A 16,901-nucleotide genomic window follows, 5' to 3' on the forward strand; every position below is an offset into this window, starting at 1 on the left:
AAATGTTGAAGGCCCATAACAAATGAAGCATTTATAACCTTTGAATCATTAACTTGATTCCCGTTACTAAACCTCTACTTGCTGCGGCTGATCATTAATCCCTATTGTGACATAACTGTTACTGCTGGGTCAAGCATGAAATACTTCCTTGTTTACATTGTGGGCAGAATCCAAAGCACCAGGTCAGCAAGGGAAAGCTGTCAAATCAGATTCAGGTAAGGGAGATGCATGCGATTTTTATTCAGTTTGTTCCAAACGTACATCACAATCTGTTGCCCTTTAGGGACCATTCCTGGAGATTGAGTACATTTCCCAGAGGTTGCACTTAGAAAGAAAAACAGGCACTTTATCATGTTGAAACAAGTGATTTCTTCTCGATAGTTATTGTCTTAAATGTAGAGGCTGTTCTCATAAGGGAGAGCCCCGAGGGTGTAGTGGATAGAGCTGGATCTTACAAACCAAGTCCTCAGCCGTGCCAGGATTAGGATGGGAAAACCAGCCAGGATTCCTGTAAATGGTCCCTTTAAAGCACTTTCTCCTAATTGTACCTGTGTGCGGTAGCCACGTGGGCAGAGGTCAGGCTCACCTGTGACACCTTCTACAAGTCAAGTGGCGTGCTGAGACTCACTGCCAAGTCTGGCACACAAACCGTCATCTCTTGTGCCGGCTATCGGAGGCAGCCAGAGCCTTAGAAACTGCACCCTAACATGAGCAGGCATATACTTAAGAGCTATTACCTGACGGTGAAATGTTGAGGAGAGACAAGAGACAACATCTGTCAGTGAGGAGAAAGTGAGAAATAAATAATTAGACATACTATATTTTGAAGAAAAAAAGACTTCTTATAGGCAAATGCAACAGATTTGTGGGAGATGATACAAAGCTAGGAAAAGTAATAAACGTTGAGGATAGCAGCAGACTGCAAGAGGACATAGATAGACTGGTAAAATGGGCAAATATATGGCAGATGAAATTTAATGCCAAGTGATATATTTTGGGAGGAAGAATGAGGAAAGGCAATATAAACTGATGGTACAACCTTAAAGGGGGTGAAGGAACAGAGAGACCTGTGATTCATATAAATAAATCCTGGAAGGCGGTAAGATAGGTAGATAAAGCTGTTAAAAAAAACACGATACTAGGCTTTATAAATAGGGGCATAGAATACAAAAATCAGGAAGTTATGATGAATCTTTATAAACACTGGTTAGGCCTCAGCTCGAGACTGTTCAGTTCTGGGCACTGCACTTTAGGAAGGATGTCAAGACCTTGGAGAGGGTGCAAAGGAGATTTGCCAAGATGGTACCAGGAATGAGGGACTTCAGTTATCAGGAGAGGCAAGAGAAGCTGGGATTGATCTCCTTGGAGCAGAGAAGGTAAAGGGGAGATTTAATAGAGGTGTTCCAAATTTTGAGAGGATTCGATAGGGTGAACAAGGAGAAACTGTTTCCACTGGCGGGTGAGTCAGTAACCCAAGGACAGATTTAAAATAGTTGCCAAAAGAAACAGGGGAAGTCAGGAGAAAATTTTTCACACAGCAAGTTATTGTGATCTGGAATGCATTGCCTGAAAGGCTGGTGGAAGCTGATTCGATAATAACTTTCAACAGAGAGATAGATAGATATTTGGGGAGGACAAGTTTGGGGAGAGCGCGGGATTAATTTAGGCAGCTCTTTCAAAGAGCCGGCATGGACACGATGGGCTGAATGACCTCCTTCTGTGCTGTATAATTCCATGATTTGGATTGTAGGATTGTTGGCACGGACAGAGAGAGAGAATCCCTTCCCTTTTTTCAACAGAGATGCAGGATCTTTAACATTTTTATAGGTCCCTTCACGCAAAGTAATGTGTCAGAGAGCTTAAACAGTGGTGTAGCTTGAATCCGAGGTGCGGGGGAGGGAGTAGATGACTGTAAACACGAGGAAGATCAAAGAGGAAGATCTTTAGGTGCGATTTGAACAAGGTAAAGGAGAGGAAAAGGCGGGAGGATTGAGGGAGAGAGTTCCAAGGTGTTGAGGCGTAAGTGGTTGAAAGAATGGCCGCCGGTGGTGGAGGGAATGAAGAACAAACAGGAGGGTGGTGGAGTGGGGAATAAGCAGATCGTAGAGATAGGGCGAGGCCAGGGCATGAAGGGATTTGTAGACGAATATGAGGATTTTGAAGTCAATCGGTTCTGTGATAAGGAGCCAGTGGAGCCTGGCGAGGACTGGTGATGGGGGTACGGAGTTAAGGGCGGGTTAGTATGTGGATGGTTTTGGCTGCGTTGGGTGTGAGGTATGGTCGGAGGTGGGAAATGTGACAGCAGAGGTCAGAAGTCCAGGACCTCTTCGCACTTGGCGTTTGATGTAAGGAATTAGGGTGCTTGAAAGGGTGATGTGGAAGTGATAGGTGGTGAAGGACACACTTTGGGGTTATTTTTGGCCACCAGAATGACCTGGCAATAGAAGGCAGTTTTGGTTTTGTGCAATCTGAGCTGTAAGCGTCCACGTTTGGGATATAATGGAGCGGAGGTGACCCCACTAGCTCCCTATAGCAGGGAAAGCGAGTGAGTTTGGAGACTGTCCTGGATTTCAGGGGTGTGGGGTGGGGGGCAAGGGAATTGATGGTTGAGGAGAGGCACTGGGTTAGAAGGTTGATGGCTGCAGGAGGAAGGCCAGAGGGAGAGGCATTAATGCCCTCCTAGAGACTCGGGGATCTCAGTTAAACATCTCTTCGACAATATTGCAGTTTTGCAGTTCAGTTTGTTTCGAAATGATGTACAACAATAAGCTGGACTCAAACCAAGGGATTCTTGTTCTGTTGCCACAGACAGACACTTGGGGTGTAACAGGACCCTATCTATATTGCACTTTTGGGGACTGATGGGTTTGGTTATTCAAAGAAAATTACCACTCCCCAGAATATGGTATAATAGGAGCATTATATACTCAAGAATATTTTGGCCTTGAAATAGTATCAAATTAATGGTGAGGAATAAGCCTTTAGATGCTCTTTATTTTTAGCACTTTGAATAATTATTATAATGTCAAAGTATCAAATGATCCAGGCACTCATCAATTCTGTGCTCGAGAGTACAATGCAAGTACAAATGCATCAAACAGCGAACCTCCTCTAGATAGAACTATGCACCACAATAGCACAGACCTGAGGGCAAGTTGGATTGAAATCTAAGATGCTGTGTATTACTGGAAATGTTACCCTATGGAGCCTAGTCAGGATTAGAGGAGAGGAATTCCACCTGGGTCTAAACATAACTTTTTATTAGCATTTCAGAACCTGCAAATTTTGGACAAATCTTAAGTTTGGTGTTAGTTTCCGTCCTTCAGACAAGATGATAAGGGGAGGTCCTGTCTGCCTGTTCAGGTGGACGTTAAAAATTCCATTGCACTATTCAAAAAGAGAAGGGACTTTCTTCCAGTGCCCTGGCCAACAATCCCCCCCAAATTTAGCTGCTGCGTTCTCCCACAAAACAGTCAAATTAATTTACAGTGAAACAAATATGCTTTGGTTCTTCATTATTGTTCTGATCTCCAGATAAAGAATGATTTTTTTTTGGGGGGGTGAGTCAAAGGAAGCAAGGATTATGACATACTCCAAGGAAGGAACAGATGACTGATTGCATGAGAGTGAATTGCTTTCTGAGTCATCTTCTGCTTATTCATTCTGATACACGTACAACTCGCCAACTAAAACTTCAACCTCTGGAACGCTCTGCCTCAATCAGTCTCTACCTGTTTTCATATTGCAACTGAAGACTTTTGTCTTCGACTGTGCCTACGGTCACCTCCACTTACTTCCTCTCTGGCTCAGATAGAACTTCGCCATTGTTCAGCTCTCCGAGATATGACTCAGTGAAGGACACCACATAAATGCAAATTGTTGTTGTAAAACTACATAGATTACCATTGCAAGGTAATCTCCCCACTTTCAAATCCCGCCTAAAGACCTCAGACTCCGCCACTGTCAAGCTTTTCGGGACCCTATTCCGCCTGAAGATATATAAATGCAGGTTGTTGTTGTTGGTGTCTTGAGAAGCTTTTTGCTGCTTGTCCAACTAGGGCCATCCTTTCTATTAGGGTTTGGCTTGCAGGGTTAATAGGAACTGACTGGGAACAATCCTTGCCTTAGTGACTGGTTTGCCTGCAACATACACAGTCACTGCACTTTACACTACGAGGAGTCCTGTTAGCTTAAGGTTAGAGCACTCACCTCACAAGCGAGAGACCTGGGTTCAATTCCCAGCCAGGCGAAACCTTGGGCAAGTTTCCTTACTCCACGCACCTGTTAATAATCCCTCAAGAAAAAAAAAACAATAATTTGATCACTCAATCCACGACTGCTTGTGGGACGCTGCTGTGCGCAATTGGCTGCCGTGTTTCGCCCACAAAATATACAGTCAATTCACTTTACAGTATATTCTGTGAAGCGCTTTGAGACATCTCGAAGAGGTGAAAAGCGCTATATCAAAATCAAAATTTACTGCAGTAAATTCTGTGAAGCACTTTCAGACATCTTTCTGATATGAAAGGTGCTTTATTTCATTCTGGATCTGGACAAGAGAAATGCGAGATAATGTGGATCTGTATTAGCATCGCACTGATCCTGAAAACATTTCAAAGCACTTTTCAGTAATTACTGTTGATTGAAATGACTTTTGTCAATGATCACAACAGCCAAAGTCACACTTCCTTGAGGTGAATGGTCAATTAAGATGAAGGATTGTTGGCCAGGAAGAAACTCTTTTCTCTTTTCAAATTGTGACACAGAATCTTCAACATCCACCTGAAGAAGTAGCTCGATTTAGTGTCTCGTGTAATAAATTGTACATGTATAATTGAAATCACTCAGAAAGCAAGAGAAAACAAAACTTAACCTTTGAGATTTTGTGACAAAACAATCAGTCTTTTGTTCCAAAGTATTGAGTAACAATTTAAACCCTGTAAATCCACAGCGTTGCTTTTTATAGACTAGTCTGCACAAAGGTTTAATCAAATGCATTAAAATGAAAGAAGTTGCCCTTGACCCCCAGGGCAAGTACAGAAATGTGTCCGCGAGATGATGGGTGGAAAATTACATTTCAGGAAGAGTTGAAACTACTTAGTAAAAAGATCCATCTTAAATTGAGCCGCCTACTAATCTTCTGTCATTTGCATACAGCCGGAAGCGGAAAAAACTACATTTATATTGAACCTTTCACGTAAAAGAAACCTGTCAAGATTGAGTTTAAATAGAAATAAAATTAAATGAATGTAGTGTAAGCAGCTAATTTGCACTCAGCCCTCTTGTCCCTGGAGGTTGAGGGCTTAATTCCCATAGCAAGACTTGATCTTAACAGAGGATTGAGCTCTCAATTTAGGGGGAAGTCACATTAATTAGAATTGTAGGAGGAAATCTTTCTTAATGTTTGACGGTAATTAACAACTGGAACAAGTTGTCAGGAAGGGTGGTTGAGGCCAGAACACTTGAACAAAACAGTTTGAGTTTTGAGGCTGTGCTGGGAGGAAAGGAAGGCGGCTGTTCTATAACGGTGAGATCAGATGGGCCAGAAGACCTTCTTCATCCAAACATCTATTGTGATCAACAACTTGCATTTAATAAAGTACTTTTCATTCAACCAGCTGGAAGCATTTTACTGAATTGATTCAAATTGAAGTGAGTTGTAACAGTGGCAAACACGGTGGCCAGATTGTGCAAGTAACAGCTGCACATGGAGATAAGCTGCCAATAAATTTTAATTTGGGGTGAGTTTGGATGAGGAGAACTGAGAAAAACTCTTCTTCTCTGGGAAATTGGGGGGCGGATTCCATTAGCCAGAATCACAAGACAAACAGAATCTAAACGCAAGCGGTGTTGGGAATGTGCAGCTCGGTATCATAATCACCTGAGTACAAGAATGATTTAAAGTGCTCTGTTTAAAAGGTGTTTTTGTGATATGCCGGGGGGGGGGGGGGGGGGGAAGACAACAACAACAACTTGCATTTATATAGCGCCCCTCACGCAGGGCAGTGTCGCCGAGCGCTTGACGGTGATGAGCCTGACACTGAGCTGGGTGGAGGGGGAGGTGACCATAGGCACAGTTGAACAGAAAGGTCTTCAGGCGTGACCTGAAGATGAGGAAGGAAGGGGCAAGGTGGAGGGATAGAGGGAGTGTTCCAGGGGTATACTGGCTGAAAGCGCGGCCACCGATGGAGGAACAGAATGGGGTTTAAAAAGCCCATTTTGCATTATGTACATCACCTTCAGTAATATCAGACTGTAATGGAATTTCCCATTTATAGTCACATTGCGTACGATTTGTAACGGAATTGCTCCCGAAAGTTTTCCTGATTGGCTACGTGGCACATCTGTGGAAACTGTTTTGTATTTCGTGCGTGGGGAAAACCGTGCAGAGAATCTGTTCTGTGTAAGAATTCAAGTGGATGTTCTGCAAATCTGAAAGATTACTTTCAAGGCAACGAGTTGTTTATACTTTGCGTTCCTTTTGGATGTTTTCAGTGACAAAGTTAGAAACACCTCCCAAAGCCATGTAGTTTTCATACATTCATCACTTCGAAATCTCTCCTTTTCTCCTTCCTCTCATATTAATATTTTTCTATTTAATAAGCTTGACAGTATCACCTGGAGACTGGGTTCAAGTTCAAAGGTAGACTCTTGTCCCTTTCACACAGTTCAACCTTTCCCTAGGAATTTTGGCATTTGGAATATTGACGTTCTCTAGCAACAGAGTTGTATTATTGATGAGTGCTGAAGCACACAGGTAGGGAAGCCTTTACACAAGCAGGGGCCTTGTTACCAAAGCACACTGATGAAATCCCATTCCTAGGGACCCATTAACCTCAGACTGAAAAGGCTATACATACAGTTCGAGTCTATCCAAATGCAAGTAGAATGGGGCCCCAGGACATTCATGTTTGCTTCATTCGTTTCTGCTGGATGTCCTATTTCTAAACGAATCCCACACACTGTGTGACAACAATAAGCACTTATACAGTGTCTTTCACACAGGATCTTAAATCGCTTTGCAATTGTATTGATTACTGAGCAGGGAGGAGGGGGTTGTGAGTTTGACCAAAGGCACAATCCTACTGATGAAAGGTGTTTATAAATGTCAGCCTAATCCCAACATGAGACCTGAAGTCTTTGGCATTTTTATATCTAATTCATGCTACAAGTTTGGTAATAACATAGTCAATGCAGCAATTTGGTAAATGCTGCATTTAAAATAAGATGTAATGGGATAAATCACTGGTTGCAGCTCTTCCTCCAGCAAAAGGCTTGAGCTGGCTGTATGAAGCCCTGGCTTTGTACATTGAAAGGGAAAATGATGCTATCTGGCACACCCAGGCTGGCACTGTGTGGCTTGTTGGCTTGAACCGAGACCTCTGTCTGCGTCTCTGCTCCACAGGTTGCTGCTCACAGTCAGATTGTGAACTAACAGAAGGTTTCTTGTTCTCTTTCCCCCCCCCCCCCCAAACTCCACAGGTCTGGAAAGTACATCTCATGGGGAGAGAGGGCTGCAAATTAAACCCCCGTAGGATACAGGCATTACAGAGGACCCAGCACCTCCAGCAAGGTAAAGCATAATGTGCAGACCAACGCAGCTTTTACAGCTTTAACTCTTTCATTGATTTCAGCACATATGGACCTTGAACAAAACCTCACACTATCAAATCACTTCAGAAAGTCCATGCTTTTAGTAAAATAATAATCTTTGCACTTGATAGAACGCCTTATCGTGTCTTCGAGACGTCTCAAAGTGCTTCACAGGATATACTGTCAAGTGAATTGACTATATTTTGGGCGCAAAACATGACAGCCAATTGCACGCAGCAGTGTCCAACAAACAATCGTGACCAATTTTTTTTTGGAGGGGGGCGGGTTTGGATGGATTATTACCCTCGGAAAGCAAACTGTCAATTGAATAACGACCGGGTTCCTACTTACTACTAGGTAAACAGAGGCGTGTGGAGTAAGGAAACTTGGCTAAGGGTTTGCCTTGGTAACCTGACCAATAGTTTGCAGTGGCTGAGCACGTCTTGTACCTGTTTGCCAATGTGCCGTAACCTACACAATTTCAAGGGGTTAAATGTAAAGCGTTGGCACAGTGTTTCACCTTGTGCGCACAGCCCTGCAAACTCGCCTTTGGATATGAACTGCTTTTAGATTGTTTACACAGATTAGATCTGTTAATGAAGCAAATCCGCATGTTAGATTTCACTCTTTTTTTCTACCCACAGGCAGCAATTTAGTGGTCCATTAGTTACTGAGGTCATCATAAGGTTGGTCTGATCTGGTCTCCCCACCACCACACTTTTATTAGTATATGGAGCAGGTTTAAGTGCTCTGAGACGTTACCCTGCGTGGAGAATGCTATATAGGTTCAAGTTGTTGTTAAAGTTGTTCAACATTTACTTAATGCCATTTAGTTCTTTAAAGTAAACCAAGCTTCAAATGCCATTATACACGGTCTTGACTTCTTGGATTTAACTGTCAAGCATGGCTTCAGGGAGCTGTGGGGGATCCAGCATCTCGGGATGTGCACCAAATCCAGAAACCTTAAATTGCCTCTCGTTGTTCCTCCACTTCAGATCTGCTCCGAGGCCCGCCTGCTGCCTCCGTTTCTCATTCACATTTCAATAGACCCTGAACAACACTGAGCAGCACTGCTGACAAGGATCGTTTCACGTTGGGGCAAATAGTCTGTAACCAGCCGTCCTGCAGTCTGCTTCGCGCAGTATTAGTGTGTAAGCCAGCTAGCTGCTCACTCCTGACACACTGTCTTTTGGCAGCCATGGTTCCCACTTCATTTGAAGCGCCAGTTTTGTCAGCAAATAAAATCTGATGTTAGTTGTTTAATGGATTCCTGTTATTAAACTGTGTAAGCGTGCCACAGCTTAATGCCTGATAGAGGTGTTTGAAAATAAGAAGGGCTTTGATAAGGTAAACAGGGGGAATTGGTTTCCACTAGTTGTTGAGGCAGCAGCTAGGAGGCATTATGATTTAAGATTGTTTTGGGCTTATTGGGACGTGGGACCTTTAATATAGCACCTTATCATGTTGATGAGAGGTCACAGAGTGCTTTACAGAATATACTCTAAAGTGATAAAATGACTATTTTGTAAAATATGATAACATTTGATAAAAGGGAAATACACGAATATTTAAAGTAAGGAAAGTATATATATATAGAGAGAGAGTGAGAGCTGTGTGTAGTGTTTGCCAGTAAAGGGCAAAGGAATGAAACTAAAAGCGCAAGATTTTCAGATATCTGACACCATGGCACATGGGCCCACTGCTTCCACGCTCTGCTTTTACCTTGTATGGCAGAGCTCAGTGACATCATCTGCAATTACTCACAAATTGGCCTTTACAGTTGGAGACGGAAAAACGATGTTAGACTTGTATTTAGTATTCAGGCCCGACAGAGGATTACAAATTCCGCTAGACAATCGGTGAGGTGGTTTTTGATGTTCCCTTTGATGTTGAGCAGACAGCAGTTTATTCCATTGCGTGTGGTCTGGAACTACAGCACATTTATAATAAAAAGGTTCTTAAAAAAGGGATCAATGTACGTGCTGTTTTCTTTAAATCTAGCTTTGTCAGCCAACAACAACAACAATAACAACTTGGATTTATATAGCGCCCTCCATGCCGGACAGCGTCTCGGAGCGCTTCACACTAATGGATCCCGGGGCTGAGCCAGGGGGAGGGGGAGGAAGGTGACCAAAGGTGCGGTCGAAAAGAAAGGTCTTCAGCAGAGACCTGAAAATAGGAAGGGAGGGAGCGAGACGAAGGGAGTGAGGAAGGGAGTTCCAGAACCTTGGAGCATAGTAGCTGAAGGCACGGCCGCCGAGGGTGGAGCGGAGAACTCGGGGTACGAGGAGGAGGCCAGACCCGGAGGAACGAAGGCAACGGGTACTGTTTTGAGGAGAGAGGAGGTCAGAGAGGTCGGGGGGTGTGGCAGTGTTTGTGTGCAGAGTAGCGCAGGGCCTTGAATACGAGGGTGAGGATTTTGAAATAGATCCTCTCTGGGACAGGCGGCCAGTGCAGTCTGGCGAGGATCGGGGAGAGGAGTTTGGTGCGGGTGAGAATGCGGGCGGCAGAGTTTTGAATGATTTGGATTTTATGGAAGGTAGTGGATGGGAGACCGGCGAGAAGGGTGTTGGAGTAGTCCAGCCGAGAGGTGACAAAGGCATGGACCAGGGTTTCAGGGGCTTTTGGAGAGAAGTATTGGCGGAGACGGGCGATGCCTCGGAAATAGAAGAAAGCAGTGCTGGTGAGGGACCGGATGTGCGGGAGGAAGGATAATTGGGGGTCGAACCTGACACCTAGGTTGCGTATGGGTTCGGAGAGTTTTAAGTGGAGGTCGGGTAGGTGGAGGAGGTGAGAGCCGTGAGATTTTAGACGTTGACAAGAGCCAGAGTATGGCCTCTGTCTTGTCAACGTTCAGCTGAAGGAAGTTTGCGCTCATCCAGCCCTTGAAGTCTGGCAGGCAGCTGACAGAACATCAGGGGACTGGGGGTCGCAAAGAGAGATGGAAAAATAGAGTTGGGTGTCGTCTGCGTACATGTGGAAATGTCTGCGGATTACATCCCCAAGAGGGAGCATGTAGATCAGAAAGAGGAGGGGGCCAAGGATGGATCCTTGGGGTACCCCTCAGGTGACCGGGTGAGAGCGGGAAGAGAAGCTGTTTGTGCAGATGTACTGCTGGCGGTTTGTGAGGTAGGATCTCCTAACTCACTTCATTACTATTTGTGGGACAACAAATTCCATAATAATAATAATTGGTCACTCAATCCACGACTGTTTGTGTGCAATTGGCTGCCGCATTTCATCCACGAAATGTGCAGTCAAATTACTTTATGCAGTATATTCTGTGAAGCGTTCTGAGACGTCTCGAAGGCGTGATAAGGTACTAAATCACATACAAGGATTATTATTATTTGTATAGAGCCTTTCACGTCAGGAGGACAGTCCACGCCGCACCAGGGCACAGATTGACTGCTGCATTCACGGACAAAATACACAGTCACTACACATTACAGTAAATCATGTGAAGCACTTTGAATCCTCCTCCAAAGGTGAAATGCGCAATAACCAACCAGAGTATAATAATTGATATAATTTTGTTTTCTTTCTGGTCAATAGCAAAATTGGGAGCATCGCCTGTTTCCCGGCCCATTCCCATAGCAGTGAAAAGGCGGTCACCAACCTCGGGCAGTAAAATCCCAGCTCCCAAAGCCGGACTGAACAAAGCCAGACACAAGACACAAGTTTATCGATGACCTCACTCGATGCAGAGGCCACAGTGCAGCTTCAAGCCTGATATATAACCTCTGGTGGAGAGGAAGGGAGGGGAGAGATCAGAAGGGGAGAGAGACAGAGGGATGTAGGTCCCCACCTGGCCCGATCGCCGTGATGTTCAAGAAGTGTGGCTGTTAACCGTGAAAGTCGACATAGAGAAAAGAACCTACAGAGAAACTAGTCAGTGCGAGGTGGATGATAGCATTGCTTTGTGTAAAATGGGTGTTGGAAGAGGAAACTGCAAGTTTATTTAAAGCTACATTGTGAAATTACCGTGAAATTACTCAAGAAACGCATTTGAAGAGAAAATGGGCTTTAGTTTCGATATGTATGTATAGATATATATATTCACACCCAGTGTGGTGAAGCATAAATACTCAGTTGTTTATGTTCAAAATGTGTTTGAAACCTCTGCTGTTTACTTCCTCGCCGAACGATGAGATCGCTATCTGAACAACTTTAGTTTTGCTCGACTTGGCTCCCAGGCAGCTCAGCCATCTGCTCAATGATCCTCCGAGTGAAACTCAGCAATCGTTCTTCTCACCCACTCCCACTTGGACGTGCATGAGCATTCACACGTGAAAACAAATTGCCTCCTTTACCATCAAGCAATGTACAGTTGGTGCTCGATCGATGCCTTAACTTAATGTGCTCAACTGTCAAAAGTTAAGAAACATTGAGAATTCATCTATTGCAGTGCAATGGGACAAACAATGGGACAAACTGGCCACTGTTGGTACCTGATTGTTTCCATGTCTAGGAACTTTATCCCTAAAATCAGTGGTCATGGCAAACCTCCACTTCAGAAGTTGTGTGGGAGGCAATTGCGTGAGTGCCTCTGGAGCTGAATTTGTGGTCGTCTGTGAGGGTTGTGTGTTGGTCACCTGGGGCAGGGATTTTTCCCACTCAACTCATTAGCCCTGCAAGCCAGAGCTCGAACGGATAGGGTGTTCCAAGCTGGACAAACATCGAGAAGCTCACCGAATAATTTTATATGTGGGTTTAGCTGATAGAGTGAGCATTCCATTCCAGACACAGACATTTTTCTGTGTAGGCGACATACATACATGGAACTCCGTGTCATTTGGATAGTGTTAACCACATGTGTGAGACACCCAGCTGACCAAATCAAAGAAGCACCATTCTCCTTCAGAAAGGCGTGTGGTTCGTGGGACTCGCACAGGAGCTGCTCCTGTGAACACCAGAAGGCTGATAATCCTCGCTTTAAACTTCAGACTATTGTACAGTTTAAGATCGAATTTTCACTTACCATCTGAAAGGGATATGCTGTGTCAACCCATCATGTGATGCATGAAAATAAATTGGTTAGCCCGTTAACAACAACAGCCCTCCACACATCTCAGAGCATTAAGAGCTCGTTATAGCTCAGCATTAGAGCTGCCAGTACCACACTCACAGGAAGGTAGTGTTAATGATAATGCAAATGCGATTTGCAGCTTCAATTTTTTTAAATCTCCTTAGTTTAGGGAACTTAAAGGTGATGTTAAGCTTTGAGACAGCTGCAGCCTTTAACTGTTATTCCTCTCGCATTTGACGGTCTTGCTCTGAAGAATTTTAAACGACAATTTGAATTCTGGCGATTTGCAAACTGGTGCCAAACATCCTGACATGTAACACAGTTACTAAGACATCCATTCATTTATCGTGGAGCAGTTTCTTTCCTTTCGGGTTTGAAGTCACAGCAGTTAAATCGCCTCAATAATCAGTTCAGTTCATTTCTAAATAGTTCTGAAAGTAAGCAATATTTTTGTAGTTACAAGTGGTATTTTGACATTCAGATTGACTTTCAATGTACAATGCTTCAAGACACTTAGTTGAGTTTTAAATTATTATGACTATTCAGTGTACAGCAATGTGTGTGAGTGGGGGGTGTGATATATGAATGTTTGATTCCTGATTTACATAAGTACAGTATATTTAAATAAAGTAAGTGAAAACCTATTTAATATTAATTTCAGCCTTGCGTGTTTTCCTGTTCTGTGCACATAACATTTCCATAACAACAACAACTTGGATCCTGGGACTGAGGTGACCAAAAGCGCGGTCGAAAAGAAAGGTCTTTGGCAGAGACCTGAAAATGAGAAGGGAGGGAGTGAGGTGAAGGGAGTGAGGAAGGCCGTTCCAGAGCCTCGGGGCATAGTGGCTGAAGGCACGGCCGCCGAGGGTGGAGCGGAGGACTCGGGGGACAAGGAGGAGGCCAGACCGGGAGGAACGAAGGCAACGGGAAAGGTCTTTGGCAGAGACCTGAAAATGAGAAGGGAGGGAGTGAGGTGAAGGGAGTGAGGAAGGCCGTTCCAGAGCCTCGGGGCATAGTGGCTGAAGGCACGGCCGCCGAGGGTGGAGCGGAGGGCTCGGGGGACAAGGAGGAGGCCAGACCGGGAGGAACGAAGGCAACGGGAAAGGTCTTTGGCAGAGACCTGAAAATGAGAAGGGAGGGAGTGAGGTGAAGGGAGTGAGGAAGGCCGTTCCAGAGCCTCGGGGCATAGTGGCTGAAGGCACGGCCGCCGAGGGTGGAGCGGAGGGCTCGGGGGACAAGGAGGAGGCCAGACCGGGAGGAACGAAGGCAACGGGTACTGTTTTGAGGAGAGAGGAGGTCAGAGAGGTCGGGGGGTGCAGAGGAGTGCAGGGACTTGATTGATCCTCTCTGGGATAGGCAACCAGTGCAGTCTGGCAAGGACTGGGGTGATCGGGTTTGCAGGTGAGAATGCGGGCGGCAGAGTTTTGAACTGATTTGGATTTTATGGGTGGTAGTGGATGGGAGACCGGTGAGGAGGGCGTTAGAGTAGTCCAGCCGAGACCTATCCCACCCCACAGTGGTATACTTTGTCATTTATTCATTCACACATTTTCATGCCCACATTGCAGGGAACACTGTACATCTTGAATCTCACGTGGTAGCTGTAATACAGAAATCTCTTAATAAGCTTTTGTCTAGCTTTATTCAATCGTAAGGACCTATCCAAATCTCCCCCCAAAATCAATCTGAATTTTTCTAAGGCATTGTAAACTACAGCCGTTGCTGTCTATCGCTGCAGCATATTGTGCTCATGATTAGCTGTTCAGTTTTCATTCCGTGGCATGTGTGAAGGAACCTGGATAAGCAGCCCCAGTATAGAGCAGCTACATTTGCTGGTGACACCAAATTACCATCCAACTACAATGGACTGTAAAGTAAGAAGAGGATCAACCAATGGCTCAACGAGGAAAGCCGGTATCTGGTCTGTGACTGGCAAATTAGATTCAATACAGACAAATGCAAGAAGTTCCAAGTAAGAATAGGCCTCAACTGTGGTCCATAGGTGGAATAGAATCTGCCAACGAGGAAGCTGATCGTGATCTACAGGTGTTAGCTGACAAGTTGCTCACCATGTTAAGACAGTGTGGGACAGCAATAAATAGCAAGCCGGTGCTGGGCTGATTATATTGTCACAATCGATTGATTTCAGATCCACAGGTGGCAACTCAAGCTCTATGTTGTTCTGTACTATGTTGTACTGCATGCAGTCCTCCAGCTACTCAGGCCCTACAGGCAGAGGAGAGCAATGGGCACCACACTTTAGGAAGGATAACAAGGCCTTGGAGAGGGGGCAGAGGAGATTTACCAGAATGATACCAGAGATGGGGGACTTTAGCTATGTGGAGAGACTAGAGAAGCTGGGATGGTTCCCAACTTCTTAGAGTAGAGAAGGTTAAGGGGAGATTTAATAGAGGTGTTCACAATGATGAGGGGTTTTGATAGAGTAGATAGGGAGAAACTGTTTCCACTGGCCGGGGGGTCAGTAACCAGCGCACAGAGATTTACGGTAATTGACAAAAGAACCAGAGGGGAGATGAGAATTTTTTTTACCCTGAGAGTTGTTACGGTCTGGAATGCACTGCCTGAAATGGTGGAAACAAACTCAATAACAACTTTCAAAGGGGAATTAGATAAGTACTTGTAACAGAAAAAATTGCAGGACTATTGGGTAAGAGCAAAGGAGTGGGACTAGTTGGTAGTTTTTCCAATGAGTTGGCACAGGCATGATGGGCTGAATGGCCTCCTATGCTGTAATATTCTATGATCCCCAGTGTAAACATTTCTTTACTCAGAGAATAGTTAACTGAAGCAGGTGGCCATGAGGGTGGTTGAGGCCAGGACACTGGAATCATTTATGAAACATCTTAGAACATAAGAATTTGCTGACAAAAAAAGACAAAGGTCCAAATAATTTGCCTTCCACCGTCCTGGCAGTCGCTTGACATGTGTCCCAAATGATGTGACATGTGTCCCAAAATATATACTGTATCCTGAGATATTATTTTCTAGCAGAAATCTGTCTAACTTATCAGAAATGCTGTGCTGGGAACCCATACACAGGGTGGATATTCTGGAAAGACGAGATCAAATGGGCCAAAGGGCAAAAGTCTACTGCATTAACAAAATTAACAGGCCAGGTGCCAGCTGTTTGTCCAGTTAGACCTTTGATAAGAGACTCGTGGTTAAAATCAGGGAATGCAGAGTCGTGAGAGAGATAGCAGAAGAGATTTCGAGAGGGAGAATAGAAAACAAAGGGTAGAGGTGAAGGGTAAATTCTCCGACTGGTACGAAGAAGTGAATGCAACAGTCCTGGCTTTATATCAAATATTAAGCAGTTTACCAGACTCTGGAATTCAATCCGAGCCGGATTGGGCTCAAAACCAATTGTTTCTTAAGTATCCACGGACCTGTGTACAATACAGACTCCTATAGCCCAACTCTCCTAGTGGGTGCCAATGCCACGCTGAGCAGCCCACAAGATGTCCACAGCTCCCCACCCCATTGTCCTTTCTCCGGCGTAAATAACTACTTTTTATAATAATAATAATCCTTGCATTTGATACAGGGCCTTATCACGACTTCAAGACGTCTCAAAGCGCTTCACAAAATATACAGTTAAGTGAATTGACTATTTTGGACGCAACGGTAAAAATGCCCTTGAAGTGGCAGTAAATGTATTTAAATATTTTACATTTATGGCATTGTAATTAGACCATCCTTCCTCCCCCCCCACCATGTTAATCCTGCTATCTGGAGTTTATCTGAATTTATTTAAAACCTTGTGTGGACTACATTTAGATTAAAGATGACTATTATGGCATATAAATAATTATAAAAGGTGCAGGAAAAGATCAGGTCAATGGGATATGGGATTAGAGTAGAGAGCTCCAGTGGGGGAGCGAGCACCAGCACAGACACCATGGGGGGAGAGAGAGAGAGCAAGCAATTAAATACATTAATCCCAAATTGTGCCGACTGTGTAATTCATAATGAGGGTGACGGGAAGGTAAAGGGCAAATGTGTTGAAAAGAAGCTTTCAAGGGCTAACCGAGAGGGGAGAGGCAGGGCAAGCAAGACAAAGGAGAAAATGGGGTAAAATGAGGGATGATGAGTTAAAGAGGTGATAATGATGCAAAAAACAGAGAGGGATTGCAATAACGCAGGGGAATAGAGGTGTTAACACTACGGAATAAAAGGTGTGGGGTGGGGGAAGAACTTGCAACAAAGCAGGCAGATCAGCGAGAGAAAAGGTGAGTCTGGGACCTAGTTGATGTAATGG

The 16,901-nt window shown here is 44.5% G+C and overlaps 1 protein-coding gene across 4 annotated transcripts in view; it reads left to right on the plus strand.

Annotated features, from left to right (window-relative positions):
* cep104 (centrosomal protein 104) overlaps positions 1 to 13,277 on the plus strand; it is an 83,557-nt gene extending 70,280 nt beyond the window's left edge. For all 4 annotated transcript variants that reach the window (XM_042343548.1, XM_007897797.2, XM_007897799.2 and 1 more), the window contains 2 exons: positions 7,483 to 7,573; positions 11,149 to 13,277. In XM_042343548.1, coding sequence (XP_042199482.1) covers positions 7,483 to 7,573; positions 11,149 to 11,285 — 228 coding nt within the window. In that variant the 3' untranslated portion in view covers positions 11,286 to 13,277. The remainder of the gene's footprint in view (positions 1 to 7,482; positions 7,574 to 11,148) is intronic.
* Positions 13,278 to 16,901: the final 3,624 nt, after the last annotated feature.

This window comes from Callorhinchus milii, unplaced genomic scaffold, assembly GCF_018977255.1.
Source record: "Callorhinchus milii isolate IMCB2004 unplaced genomic scaffold, IMCB_Cmil_1.0 Scaffold24, whole genome shotgun sequence".
Classification (NCBI taxonomy): Eukaryota; Metazoa; Chordata; class Chondrichthyes; order Chimaeriformes; family Callorhinchidae; genus Callorhinchus; species Callorhinchus milii.